This window comes from Scardinius erythrophthalmus (genome assembly GCF_964197995.2).
Source record: "Scardinius erythrophthalmus genome assembly, chromosome: 8".
NCBI lineage: Eukaryota > Metazoa > Chordata > Actinopteri > Cypriniformes > Leuciscidae > Scardinius > Scardinius erythrophthalmus.
Genome location: NC_138228.1, coordinates 17,590,236 through 17,605,842, shown reverse-complemented (window position 1 = coordinate 17,605,842; position 15,607 = coordinate 17,590,236). Strand labels below are relative to the sequence as shown.

General features: G+C 42.0%; 1 protein-coding gene across 1 annotated transcript in view; it reads right to left on the bottom strand.

The window, feature by feature from the left end:
- Nucleotides 1–15,607, bottom strand: part of shank3a (SH3 and multiple ankyrin repeat domains 3a) — a gene marked incomplete at its 5' end in the record, with an annotated part of 235,337 nt that overhangs the window by 170,908 nt on the left and 48,822 nt on the right. Inside the window, one exon of the mRNA XM_081372532.1 lies at nucleotides 8,691–8,894. Within this exon, the coding sequence (XP_081228658.1) occupies nucleotides 8,691–8,894 (204 nt within the window). The remainder of the gene's footprint in view (nucleotides 1–8,690; nucleotides 8,895–15,607) is intronic.

The window sequence follows — 15,607 nt, the reverse complement described above, 5'->3', positions numbered from 1 at the left end:
CCCGGAGGCTATCCGACCCCTAGCTATGAGTGCGAATGCATGGAAAGCTATTCCGGGAATGTCGGAATGGGTATTAAACACAGTGATAAAGGGCTATTCGCTTCAATTCGCTCGCCGCCCCCCGCGTTTTCGCGCCCGGGTCGAGACACAAGTGAAAGCAGATGCAGCCCATCTGCTTCACACAGAGATAGCGAATTTACTGCACAAAGGTGCCATAGAACGGGTTCACCCTCTGGCTGCCGAGGCAGGCTTATACAGCCGCTATTTCCTCGTACCCAAGAAGGGCGGAGCGCTCAGACCTATACTAGATCTGAGATATTTGAACAAAGCGCTCGTGAAACGACCGTTCAAAATGCTCACGACCGGTCAAATCCTCGCGCAGATTCGCCCGGGGGACTGGTTCATCTCTCTCGATCTGAAAGACGCGTATTTTCAGATTCAGATTATTCCCCGTCACAGGCCATTCTTGAGATTCGCCTTCGACGGTCAGGCATATCAGTACACCGTCCTGCCGTTCGGCTTGTCCCTGGCACCCCGTACTTTTACGAAGTGCATGGACGCGGCCCTCGCACCCCTGAGATCGAAAGGGATGCGAATTCTGAACTATCTGGACGATTGGCTCATTATAGCGCAGTCAACAGAGGAACTAGTTTCTCACAAGAAAGCGCTTCTCGGTCATTTGGAAAGCCTGGGTCTTTCCGTGAACTGGGACAAGAGCTCTCTAACCCCAGCCAGTCTATCACTTTCCTGGGTATAGATCTGGATTCGGCGGCGATGACGGCCAGACTGTCAACACAGCGCGCGCGCCGTGTTCGGCACCTCGCCGCTTCCGTTCAGGTGGGAAAAGTTTTTCCCCTAAAAACCTTTCAGAGGCTTTTGGGCCATATGGCGTCAGCCGCAGCGGTCCTGCAGCTGGGTTTACTTCGAATGCGCCCGCTTCAGTGCTGGCTAAAGTCGGAAGTGTCCCGCAAAGCATGGATTTCGGGCCGTGCACCAGTCAGAGTGACTCAGCGCTGCGTCTCAGCCCTGCAGCCCTGGCTGGCGGCCGAATGGTTTCAGCGGGGAGTGTCGATGGGGGTCATCGCACACCGCAAAGTGGTCTCGACAGATGCGTCCAACATGGGTTGGGGAGCGACTCACGAGGGCAGTCCGATTTGCGGCCGGTGGTCGAATACGGAGAAAAGCCTTCACATAAACTGTCTAGAGATGCTGGCGGTCGAGAAAGCGCTGAAGCACTTTCTACCACTCCTACGGGGACACCATGTGCTAGTCCGCTCGGACAACATGTCAGTAGTGTCTTACGTGAACCGCCAGGGCGTAATCAGATCCAGAGCCCTGCGCGCTCTCACAGAGCGCCTCCTATCCTGGGCTCAGGGCCCGCTGCGCTCCCTAAGGGCAGCTCATGTACCCGGTCGCCTCAACGACGGCCCGGACAGACTGTCCAGGGACAACGTTCCCCCAGGGGAATGGTCTCTACACCGCCAGACGGTCCAAGCGCTTTGGCATCGCTTTGGCAAAGCGGAGATCGACCTCTTCGCCGCGAGCGAGAACGCTCAGTGCCAGAGGTTTTTCTCGAAACACGAGGACGCGCTGGCCCAGACATGGCCCAGCGTTCCGCTGTATGCGTTCCCCCCGATCTCGATGCTGCCTCAAGTGCTAGCGAGGATCAGGGAGACGAACTGCGCAGCGCTCCTCATAGCCCCGCGCTGGGAAAACCAACCATGGTTTTCCGAGCTAATGAGGCTGACAGACACAGCCCCATGGCCGATCCCGGTGAGGAGAGATCTTCTCTCTCAAGCTCGAGGATCGATTCTGCATCCCCATCCAGAGCACTGGTCTCTGCATGCGTGGGAAATCAACGGATATTCGTTGATCTGCCAGAAGGGGTAATTAACACGATCACGCAGTCCAGAGCCCCCTCGACGAGGCGGCTCTATGCGTCTAAATGGTCAGTGTTTAACAAATGGTGTGTGGAAATGGGTTCTAATGCTCAGTCCTGTGGAGTCCCACAGGTATTGAACTTTCTCCAAGAGATGTTGGACGCGGGCAGGTCCCCCTCCACGCTCAAGGTTTACGTCGCGGCCATAGCAGCGTTCGCCGATTCGGCGCGCGGCCGCTCACTGGGCAGGGATGAACTCATCACCCGTTTTCTGCGAGGGGCCAGGAGGATGAACCCTCCCCGGCCCCCGTCAGTCCCTATTTGGGACCTGTCCCTGGTCCTAGAGTCCCTGAAAGTGCATCCGTTCGAGCCTTTGGACTCTGTGGAGTTGAAATACTTGACGCTTAAAACCGTTTTTCTGCTAGCTCTGGCTTCAGTCAAACGAGTGGGCGATTTGCATGCGCTGTCTGTCAGCGCGTCGTGCCTCGAGTTTGGACCTAACGACTCGTTAGCCATTCTCAAACCGAAGCACGGCTATGTCCCCAAAGTGTTAGGTACTCCCTTTAGGGCTCAAGTCATTACCCTATCGGCCCTGCCGTCATCCGGCAGTGAGGAGGGTGTCAACCGCCTTTGCCCGGTCAGGGCGTTAAGGTGTTATGTCACGCGCTCTGCAGCCTTCAGGCTCTCAGAGCAGCTTTTCGTTTCGTTTGGAGGGCGCGCTAAGGGTCGCGCCGCCTCGAAACAGACGCTATCCAGATGGATAGTGGACGCTATTGCGGCAGCATATGCGTCAAAAGACCTGCAATGTCCGTTGGGCATACGGGCTCATTCCACCAGAGGCATGGCCTCATCGTGGGCATGGTCCAGCGGGATTTCCATTCATGACATTTGTATGGCGGCGGGCTGGGCGTCCCCCTCCACTTTTGTTAGGTTTTATAACCTGGAAGTTCCCGCTCTGCAGGCAAAACTTCTGTCAGTCTAGTCGTGTTCATGTCCTGCCCATATGCGCAGGTTGTACTATTGACTAGCTTGTCTGTTGAGCTGCACGCTCAGGGTCAGTATACATAGACCGGCCTTGCCGTTCTTGCGTTCCCTAGATGTGCTTATGAACATGTGTTGGCCCGCACCGCTGGCCACCTGTTTTTCACCTCTATGCTCTTCATAGAGTCATATGTGATTGTTAGGCTCGCACGGCGTGGACAAGGGGTTCCCGCAGCGTAAGCAAGCTTACGCAATACGAGAGAACCTCTCGTAAGAGAACGATACTCGGTTACTCACGTAACCTCGGTTCTCTCTAGAGAGGGAACGAGTATTGCGTTCCCTGCCGTGCTTGAAGCCGTAGCTCGTGTCGCTTCATTCGACAGAAAACAGAGAATATAGCCTACGAGCCTTCCTTATATATGCTCTGACGCCGCCCATTCTGGCGGGCTGTGACGCGCTAGGGCGCGCGCGCCCCCATTGGGCGTGACGTCACGCCAGGCTCACTGGTAGGCTTAAGCAGTTGCCGCGCGGCAGCCAATGAGCGCGCAGTATGCCGCTCTAGCTCAGCTGCCCGCAGCTGCACTGCGTTGACAAAAAATGAAATTAAGGATAATTTTTGGCTTCAGTATCTCGAGAAAAGAAGACTTTCCCGCAGCGTAACCAAGCTTACGCAATACTCGTTCCCTCTCTAGAGAGAACCGAGGTTACGTGAGTAACCGAGTATCGTTATGTTTCAATGGTATTTCACAGTAAATTAGTTTTTTGAACCAATGATTGTGCAAGTGCAAGATTTTCACATGCAAGATGTGAATGCACAATGCAATGTTTTGAACATTGGACAGCCTGTGTTACAAGTGATAACCGTTTTGAGTTTTGTGTCTATAGTTTTGAAAAATGACATCAAGGTTCTGAAAATAGTAGCAAAGTGATTGTAAAAAACTGTAACTTAGGAAAAAAATGTATTTCAGTCTTTCTACTTCAAAATCTCAAATTTAATTCAATGTATTCAAATTTTTTCAGTGAATAAATATGCCAAGGATAGCTGGCCAAACATCTGGATTTCAGTGAATGACGACTTAAATTTCAATCTGTAGGTCATACAGATTTGAGGGCAAGTAAAAAAAAATAAAAAAATAAAAAAATTTAAAAAAATGTGTGACCTATCCCTTTCAATACCAAGATAACTGATAGAAAACATTCCTCTTGACTTATGGGGTGAAAGGAAGAAAAGAAAAAAACAGCATTTCTACCATGACAACAAAAGCAAAGTTTAAGAAACTCAGAGGCAGACTGGAAACTCAAAGTAATGTATCGCTGTCAAACTCAAGGCCATTAACAAACGCCTCAGGAACAACCAAGTCAAAATGTCATGATCAAACAGAAAACATGTCAAAAGCTAACAAACAACAAGAGTGAATAGATCTTACACACTCAGAACTCACCACAGGATCCCGCTGCTGCGTTACGCGTCTCTCTGGCTGTGGGCAGTAGCAGTACAAGCGAGCCGACACTACAATTCTCAGCACTACCCAAAATTCTTCTGTCCTGCACCTCAGCGCCATCAATCCCAAAGCATGACACCAACTACAACACCATAGTGCAAAACATCACTGCAAAACAGCCATGACTTTGAGCTGCAGAAGTGAATGCTGTACACAAATCCACGTGCCCGTGAAGAGGGCAGGGCGTCACGAACACCCACAGCTCCTCCATTAAGATCTGACCATAGAGACACATGATGGGAGGCCAGCATGTGGCAGATCTATAGACCCTCTGGTGTGTTGATGGACCTTCTGCTGTGTAGTGATGGTGCCTGAACCATATGAAGCGTGCCAACGCTCAGCCAGGAGCAATGACAGCACAATAAACGATTGTGGACCGCTCACGTGCAGCGGGTTGCATTGGGAAATGATGAAACGCACACATACACACAAACACAACGCCTCCCCTTCTGTTTACGCACGTGGTATATCACTCATGGTTGGGAGTTTTGCTTTTTACCAGACAAATTGTTTACAGCTGTGGCCAACAGTATCGTCAGTGACATAAATTTTGTGTTTTGCAAAGTTTGCTTCTGTATTTGTAGAATTTTTCCACATGTTTCTGTGGTATACAGGAAAACAACGACAAGCATTTCATAAGTTTTAAAGGCTTTTACAGGCAAAAACATTCAATATAGTCACTATTTACAGTGTTAACCCTTGTTCTTCATACTGTAAACTCTGGCATGCTGGATATCAGCTTCTGGGCCAAATTCTGACTGATGGTTAAAGCTGCAGTCGGCAAGTCTGGTAGATTGAGGGGACTTAGCCAAAATGTTTAATGTTTACAACTCTCATACCCCTCCCCCACTACCACCGAGCACCCTCCCTCCCCTCTGGTGCGTGCGCACCAGATTTTCTGTGAACGCGCCCGTCTCATCAGCATCAATCAACACCATGGAGTACTCGGAGGTAGGCCTCCTTTGGACCTCCTAGCTCTGGTTTTTAACCAAGGAATTGGAAGCTTGTTAGTAGATTTTCTCTCCGTCATCACGCTTCATACAATCCAACACACCTGCGAACTTCAGGCGTGTGCATGTGATATTGTAACCCGTGCGAGGGGGGAACGGGGATCTGTGGTGTGTGCACGAATTGTGATTGACAGTCAGATCTCACACAGCCCTGCGCTGATTTGACCAGAAGAACCGGGAGCGGTGGATTTTTGCAAAACAACTAACAGGCTCTAGGTGGAGGTAGAAGCGCAGGTTTTTTTTTCTATAACCAGCTGATTTATGTTGTTCTGTTGGAGCATATTGTCGGTTTGTAGTGAATATGATAAAAAAAATCTTGCCGACTGCAGCTTGTCCAGGGATTTTGCTTGTCCACTCGCTTTTTGAGGACTGACCACAGGTTCTCTGATTAAAGGAACACTCCGACTTTTTGGAACTTTAGCTTATTCACAGTATCCCCCAGAGTTAGATAAGTCCATACATACCCTTTTCATTTCTGTGCGTTCTGTAAGTGTTATTTGACGCACCCACCGCTAGCCTAGCTTAGCACAAAGACTGGATGTAAATGGATAATGGTAGCATACTAATCCCAATAAGTGACAAAATAATGCAAACATTTTCCTATTTACATGTTGTGATCTGTATAGTCACAGCGTGTACAAATAACAAGGCTATATGAGACAGAGACCATTTTTAATCGTATAAATACTGGGAACTATATTCTCACTAGGCGTAGGAGCACAGCTACTTGGGCGGAGTGGCTACTTGGGCGGAGTGATTAGCGCAGCACACGAGACGCCCTGTTGTTGATTTAGCTGTGCTCCTACGCCTAGTGAGAATATAGTTCCCAGTATTTATACGATGCTAAGCTAGGCTAGCGGTGGGTGCGTCAAATAACACTTACAGAACGCACAGAAATGAAAAAGGTATGTATGGACTTATCTAACTCTGGGGGATACTGTGAATAAGCTAAAGTCCCAAAAAGTCGGAGTTTTCCTTTAAGATCCAGGGCGGTGCTTGGTGCGGATCCAAAATTTCAGGGGCCATTTACACAACACCGGTTTCAACTAAAATCTGAAAACTTTTTATGCGCTTTGGCCATTTACACGACAACGTTTGGTGTTTTGGGGGGGGGGGGGTAACTTCTGCAGAAGTACAACTTCTGTTGCTTCCGAAAGGAAGTACAATTTATTTATTTATTTGTTTTATGTGCGTTTAAATAAAATAAGAAAAATTAGGAAAGAAAAATTGTGTTTCCTTTTGGGGCACCAGTGAATGTTTGAACCTTTTTAAATAGTTGTGTCTATTTAATCTAATTGTCTTCAGTGTGAAAAGATGGATCTCAAAATCCTACGCTGGAAAGGGTTCAAATATGAAAAAGATGCTGGAAAACTGAAGAATTTTCAGGACCTGAATGATTTTTCTGAAGAACATTGGGCAGTTTAACTGCTCAGGACAAACAAGGGACTCAAGAACAACCATCACAAAACAAAACAAAAAAACAGTTGTGGATCATCCAGGTAACGACACAAAGTATTAAGAATCAAGGGTGTGTAAACTTTTGAACAGGGTAATTTTTATAAATTCAGCTTTTTTTTGTCTTGTGGACTATATGTAAACATTTTATGTAAAATATCTTATTCAGGACCAAACTAAATAAAAAATAACATGCATTTTGTATGTTCCCTCTTATTTTGTTAAAATAATTAACATTCTGCAGATTCTGCAAGGGGTATGTAAACTTTTGAGCACGACTGTAATCAAATATTTCCTGATAGGTTGTAATTTGTGTGGACTGGAGATTACTTGAAATTGGAAACTTACTTGATGTTAGTTTGACATAAGTTTACTTAAGTCTACAGTATTTTAAATCAAATTTATATACAGTATAATCACAATAATAAAATGTTAATTTTATATAGTGCATTGCAACAACTCAAAGTCACTTTACAAGATGAAATAGATATAGCCAATTGATGGATGGATAGATAGATAGAATGACAGATAGACAAAACAATATAATATCTAAAGATAGATATTATAGTTACTATTGCATCACACCTGCATAGTGCTGTGCTTCCTGACTGCAGAGGATTTGTAGGTTATGTCAGTACGTCTATAACACAGTCTAACATATTTAGAGGCTTATTTAGATGTGTGTCTTTAACTGATGGCAAACGGGTTGAGACATTAATTCATGCTTGTCATGGTTTATGGCACCTAGGAGACATTTGTAATAAATTTAGTGCAGCAACAAATTCAGAAAGAGCCTAACTGCATAAAGGAAATGATTTCTTTCTGTCATTTATCGGCTTACAGCAGAAATATGGAGAGGCCATTTTTCAGAAGCCAACTCTTGTTTGCTCTCTCGCTCAAATGCAGCCCCACAAAAGTCAAAATTACAATGATAAATCAGGTGAAATGATAATCGGAGTATTCCTGACCACACAGGTTGACAGAAGAGGATGGAACAATGGAGATATACTCAAGAAGGCAGGGTGCCAAAATAAGATCTGCTGAACACACTGTAAGCAAGCCAAGATTTTATTTTACTGGTGCAAAGAGTGTGCCTCAAGAACAGGGTGTGAATTATGGAAGGGTTATGACCTTCTAAGTAGGGCTTAAACTACATAAGACTATATATCAATACGAACATACATATTCAACAATGACCGAAACATTTTACCCACTATGTAACATTAGTTAATACATTAACTAACAATGAGCAAAACATTTGCTACAGTATTCAATAATATATGTAAACATGAGTAAATAAATATAAATCCGTTCCTTGTTAGCTCATATTAGGTCAGGTCCATTAAATAATATTAAGATACTTTTGACTTTAATAGCGTTTTAGTAAAATGTTGGAATTAACATTAAGATTAATAAATGCTTTACACATATTTTTCATTGTCAGTTCGTGTTAACTAATGTAATTAACTAATGTTAACAAATGGAACCTTATTGTAAACTATTACCAATTTCTAATTTCGCCTGATAACTGATATGGGACCAATATAGATTGTATCTACCCATCTGTCAAACACATCCTGTGAATGTGTGTATGTTTTTGTGCATAACACTTAGCCAAAAGTGTAAAACACAGCCATAGGTTGTGTATCAAATACTAGTGTCGCATTCCCTCAGCCAATCACAGGAAAAGACAATTAAGAGGATGAAATGAGAGAGGAAAGTAAAAGAAAGCACCGGCAAAACTAGTAGAAAGAAAACAACGAATGAGCTGGGCAGAAAATGGATGTGCAGTGGAATAGTTTACAACATGACCACGACAGACTGTGATCTGCTCCATGAGTAAGGTCAGAGAAAAGCCCTCACCTCAAGGTATGGGACAGGAGGGATGGCAGGAAGTGGGTATTCTTTCAGTGTGCGCTGCTCATCCAGGAACTTTCCAGCTTTGCCGTTGTACGCAGGCTGGAAGAGTCCGTAATTTAACACATCCTTCAAGCTCTGGTTGAGTGTGCAGAGGATTTGTTGTTTAGACAACCAGATAGGTGACTCCACGTTAAATTTCATGCATTTCTGTGGAGAAAACGCAAAGACAGACATAAACAAATCCTATTATGCAACAACATACTGTATTCCCTAAAAAATACTCTTTGTTCAAAAGCTTGGGGTTTGTAAGATGTTATGGTTTTGAAAAAAGTCTCTTAGGCTCACCAAAGTTGCATTTATTTATTCAAAAATACAGTAAAAACAGTAATATTGTGAAATATTAAAATAATTGATTGGTATTGTAATATATTTTAAAATGTATTTCATTCTTGTGATGTCAAAGCTTAATTTTTAGTAGACATTACTCCAGTCTTCAGTGTCACATGATCCTTCAGAAGTGATTCTAATATGCTGATTTGGAGCTCAAGAAACATATCTATTTATCATTATAATTTTTTTTTTTTTGTTTAAACAGTGATGATTTTTTTTTTATTCTGAGATAAACAGTAAGTTTAAAAAGAACAGCATTATTTGAATTTTTCTCTTGACTTATTGCTTTGTTCTTTTTTATATAGTAGTAAACATTCAGTAACTATAGTAGCTTTTATTTTTGTGGAAACTAAGTTTTCCATGGTAACTTTTTGCCACCTTGTTGTTCACAGTTTGGAACGTTCTTGTTTCCATCTGTTTAATTTGCTCCTTTTGTCTCAAAATGTATTGTGCCCTTCTCTGATAAAGTAAATAATTATTTATTATAAATATTAGAATAAATAATACACTTATACACCATTGCCACTAACAATACAAACATATTATTAAAAATGTTTTTAAAGTTTTAAATATTACTTTTTTTTTCACACAAACTCATCGTTTTGCTTCAGAAGGCCTTTATTACCCCCTGGAGCCGTTTGGGGTTCGTTTATGACGGATGGATGCACATTTTTGAGCTTCAATCTGTTGGTTGCAATCCACTGCCATTATAAAACTTGGAAGAGCCAGGATATTTTTTAATATAACTCTGACTGTATTCGTCTGAATGAAGAAAGTCATATACACCTAGGATGGCTTGAGGGTGAGTAAATCATGGGCTAATTTTCATTTGAATGTTAACTACTCCTTTAACTGGTGGGTCGCAAGACCGTTATGAGTGGGTCGTGGAGTGTACAGTCAAAGTTTTTTTCTGAATCAAGACTTTTATTTTGAAAGACATGCCTGAGAATAATGCATTGTCGTGATTCAGTATCTGCAGTCAGATTAGATGTTTTCAGGCTATATGTCAAAGTCATTATTCTAATGTTATTTTCATAACTTGTAACTAAATAAAAAGTCTCTCACCTTAGAAAAACAAACTTTCCAGTCCTGTCAAATGTTAAACTGTGCTTATAGCGCGCACTCTTCAATTAGGCTATTCATTCATTCTATTCATCAGGATCAGTGTCCATATATTTCATTAGTTCATGTTAGTATGTGTATTTACCATGGTAAATGTTGTTTCCGTAACCCCAAAATACCACTTGATTTTCACTGTGTGTTATTTTGTATATTTTTAAATGACTGGTGGCTTATACCAACTTACTAACTGTATTGTATTAACAAAAAAAACTAGTTTGGGACTGTTATTTAATAGCCTTACCTTATAACTGTTATTCATCATTCAGGATTAGTCATATTCTTAACATTTTTGTGTATGTCAAGTAAAGTGAGATGGTACTTGTGTGTCTCAACCATCTTTGTGAAGTAAATTTGCTTGGTTTTTAAGAGCAAATTTATAATATGTGTGTGCGTGCGTGCGTGTGTGTGTGTGTGTGTGTGTGTGTGTGTGTGTGTGTGTGTGTTTAGGAATTAGGTAAAATAAAATAAAAATAAAAAAAGATTTAGGCTATGGTCATTCCTAATAACACACGGCCACTGCCCTTTGCACAACACTGTAATTACTAGAGGCAGAGAACCAGCAGATCACAGAGAGAGAAAGCAGGAGCGAGAGAAGCTTTCAGCGCTTTTGTTCACTTCTCCTCTTGGCAAATACAACATCAAATGCAGCTTTGAACTCTTGTCTACTGCGTTTATTTTACCAGAGAGCCCAGCATTAAGGAGACAAAGATGGGGAGGAGAGAGGACATCAGTCTGAAACACACACACACACACACACACACACACACACACACACACACACACACACACACACACACACACACACACACACACATCTACACACACACACACACACACACACACACACACACACACACTCAAACATAAAAAGAAAAGCGTCTCAGAAACTTGTAATTGTCTGTAGAATTCCCCCGAAGTTAAGCCAGCGTTTCATTCTGTTTTCCCGGGGATAACAACAGCATCCACCACAGTCGTTCCTCTTGATTTTCAATCTTAAATTTCATCACTCTTTTCTGTGTTTATCTTCGCTCACGCTGACAGGGAAATGGAGCACATTCAGCTCTATTTAAACTCAGAACAAGAGGCAAACCAGGCCGCTGCCAAATGACAACCTTCTATTCAACATGCAAATGGAACTGACGCTTCAATACAATAAAACAATAATCTCACATCACACTTATATTCTTCTTTCTGACAAGAACCTATAGACACCACAAACAAAATTCCAAAAAATATCAATAAAAGCAGAGTGAAGAATCAATTTTCAATTTAGCTTGGGTCAAGTGTATTTGTGTATTTTCACAAATTAAGAAAATTGTGTGTGTGTGTGTGTGTGTGTGTGTGTGTGTGTGTGTGTTTGTGTGTGTGTGTGTGTGTGTGTGTGTGTGTGTGTGTGTGTGTGTGTGTGTGTGTGTATGTGTGTGTGTGTGTGTAAAATTGCTTGCGAATGTATTCAAACCCCTACTTTTTTTCACACATTTTATGTTGCTGCATTGCGTTACTTCATATTTAACACGTTACAGAGTAAAATTCTAGCTTCCGGCCAAACGTGAGTCTACTTGCCCCTAAAGCGCAACTTACGCAACTTGTGTCGTCAGAAGTAGCGTAGTGCGTCATGGCGTAGCGTAAATATCCAACGCATTCTCATCCTTGGACGTCACATACTGACCCTTGTGACATTTCGTCTACATCGAACGCACATGGCACCCTTTAGCGTCAATATGACACGCACAGGATATGGGTAGGTTTAGTTCTGGGGTAGGTTTAGGGTTAGACCGCTATGAGGCGCCTTCTGGCTCATTTCTATCTGCGTCTCATATTGACGATAAAGGGTGCCATGTGCGTTTGATGCAGACGAAATGTCAACAGCGTCAGTATTATGACGCCTTGGGATGAGAACAGGCTGAAATATCAGCAGTACGTTGCATTACTCGCATAAGTTGCGCTTTACACTTAAGTGGAATCCGTATGTTCGTTTGTCAGGAAGTTATTATGTTTGTCCTAGTTATTTTACTTTATAAAGTTTTAAATATTCATATTTTTCTTACACAAACTCATTGTTTTGCTTCAGAAGTCCTTTATTAACCCCCCAGACCCACGTGAAGTTCGTTTATGACGGATGGATGCACGTTTTTGAGCTTCAATCTGTTGGTTGCAATCCACTGCCATTATAAAACTTGGAAGAGCCAGGATTTTTTTTAATATAACTCCGACTGTATTCGTCTGAAAGAAGAAAGTCATCTACACCTAGGATGGCTTGAGGGCGAGTAAATCTTGAGCTAATTTTCATTTGAAAGTGAACTACTCCTTTAACATCAGAGAAGCTTTCCAGTGCTGGAAAGACTTTAAAGGGATAGTTCACCCAAAAATGAAAATCATCCCATAATTTACTCACCCTCAACCCATCCTAGGTGAATATGACTTTCTTGTTTCAGCCAAAGACAATCAGCGTTATATTAAAAAAAATATATATCCTGGCTCTTTCAAGCTTTATAATGGAAGTGAATGGTAGCATTTTTTTTAAGTCCAAAAAAGGCGCATCCATCCAGGGGGTTAATAAACATGACCACATTTATTAGAGAAGCGACACATTTTTTAAGAAAAATATTCATATTTAGAACTTTATGAGCTATAATCACTGGCTTCTGGTAATAGGGGTAAGCGAGTCTAGTTCCGGCAAAAGAGTGAATTCTGACCCGACGTATGATGTATTGACGAATGCGGAAGCGAAAAAGATAGAGCAAAACAAAACAACGGCCACGAATAAGAAACAACGGTCACGAATAAGAAACAACGGTCACGAATAAGAAACAACGGTCACGAATAAGAAGTCTAAAACAAGAATTTTTAAAGAGAAATGTAAGAGGAGCTTGAGTTTGTTGCACAGCCCTATTTGTCTGAACCTCGAGAGGCGTCTACTCTCACCTAAACTTACACAACTCCTACCCTACGTCATGCGTCGGGTCATAATTCTCTGAACTGTGAATCTTCTTCTTATGAATTAATATTGATATTAAATATATTTTCTTGTCTACTTTGACATCACACCCCAGAATAGTCACTAGTGAAGGGCTTGGGAATGTGTCATAGTTCATTTTTAATTAGATGTGACTGATTTTATTGATATGTTTTAGCATTGACTGAACATTTCAGGTTACTGCAATGCGTTATGGGAATACCTCTGTAGAACTTCCTGAATTCTGATCAAATAAGTTATCTCGAAGGGGAAGATCATTTTGCTGCCTATACTGTTTGGAACTCCCTTTGAATCAGAAAATGCTGCCTAGGTAGGGGGCTCCCTAGATTTTAGAACAAAACTAGAACTTTATGTATTTCAAACACACATTGTTTTACAAATAACCAAACAAGTCTTTCTATTTTTCTCACAGTCCATAATTTAGCCAGAAATTCGAAATCCAACGTAAATTCATATGTAATCAAAATGAACATCCCCAAATACTCCCCACCCATATCGGCAGTGCTGTTCCCACAATGCAGCAGTGCTGATGTGATTCCCTGAACTCATGGACTAATGCTGATAGCATTAGCCTGAGGAAATTCATAACAGGCCTCTATTGGCATCAGTTTAGGAAAGAGAGATTGCTAACAATGCATTGATTGAGCTGGATGCATACAGACGCGCACAATGACTCGGTTTGGCCAAAAAACACAGTGGATTTGCTCAATAGGACTTTGGTAAGCAGGCTGGTTTTCAGCAGGCCTCCAGAGGAACGTGGAGTAGAGATATAAACCACATCTGGAGAATGAGACAGGCACAGTCCATCACTGTCACACGCATGCAGGTGCACACAAACACATCACGTTATGCACACATACACATAAAATGCCAAAACACTGTATGTATGCATTAACTCTTTCCAGGAATAATTATATATATATATATATATATATATATATATATATATATATATATATATATATATATATATATATATATATATATATAAGCATACATATATAAATATATATATATAGAAGCATAAATATATAACTGGGTTACAATTATTAATGAGAACATATAGTACAACCGATTAGCATGTCTGGGGCCGTATTCACAAAGCATTTTATCTTATCACTAGGAGTACTCCTAAATCGCACTAAAATATTTTAGCTAGGAGTTTTCTCTTAAAAGTCATTCACAACGCCTTTCAGACCTACTCTTAGTAAAGAAAAATGACAACTCCTAAACTAAGAGTGAGTCTTCGTTGCTATGGATGACGTCATTACTCATGCACGAGCTTGACTGAAGTGAGCACCTTGATTGGCTGATGATTGTAACGCGGGAATGATTCCAATCACCTCCCCTACGATGATGACGAGTGACAGGTGACAGGTCTGAGAATGCGTGCGCTACACAAGTAGTGCGAAGGACGGAAGATGATGAATAACTGAATAAATAGCCTAAATGAATAAACAGTAAGGCAAAACAAATAGCCAAGTAGCCTAATGAAACATATGGATTGATGCAATATCTTTGCAACATTATTGAATTAATCTGTCACTATATGCCTCTGCCTACGTTTGCAAAGAGAAGAACATTTTAATTTGATTAACAATGAAACGTTACAATTAGTTTACATGCAATGTAGCCTAGTTTTGGTTGTTGTTGGTGGCGTTATTGCATCCCTAGTTATGCCTACAATGCAAAATTGTTGCCTCGCGATTGGAAGCTCCTGTAGCCGCCGCATACGCATTTCAAAACATCGCAACGTGAAATGCCACAAAAAGCGGTTTGTGAATAGGTCTTAAGGCCCTTTCACACCGGATGCGTAACGAAAAAGCGAAACGAAAAAGCGAATAGTTCGTGTGCGAATAGTTCGCATCAAAACCATTCACATCAGCCGCGACGCGAATTTGCGACGTCTGTGACGTTCAGAGAGCTTCAACATTCCAAAACTTTCGCGCGAATCGCGCCGACAGCTGAGAAAACATGGACACTTCATCATCATCATCATCATCATCCAGTCATAGTCATAGCATCCAGTGAAGACGAGCTTTTCATTTTATTTAAAAGACAGAAAAGAAGGTTTTGGGTGCACCCAATCTTACAGAACAGAAAGTCTGAAGGGGAGTATGCTTATGTGCAGTTTTTTTTTTGTTTTTTTTTGCGTCTTCAACAGTGCGTTTTGTAATGTAACTACACATTACATGTAACACACGAAGTAAGTTAAAAATCATTCGACTAGAAATATCACACAAAGAATGTATAGTATAGCCTACTAAAAGCAGCCCTAAATAGTCTCACTGCATTTTGTTACGTGTTCAAAGTAAACACGGTCTCTGTCTCTATCTTTGACGATAATAGTGTTAGCTTTCTATCCCAAATGTAGTTTGGCCTGCTAGCCTACACAGCACAGGACTATCACACAACACACTCACAGTCGTGA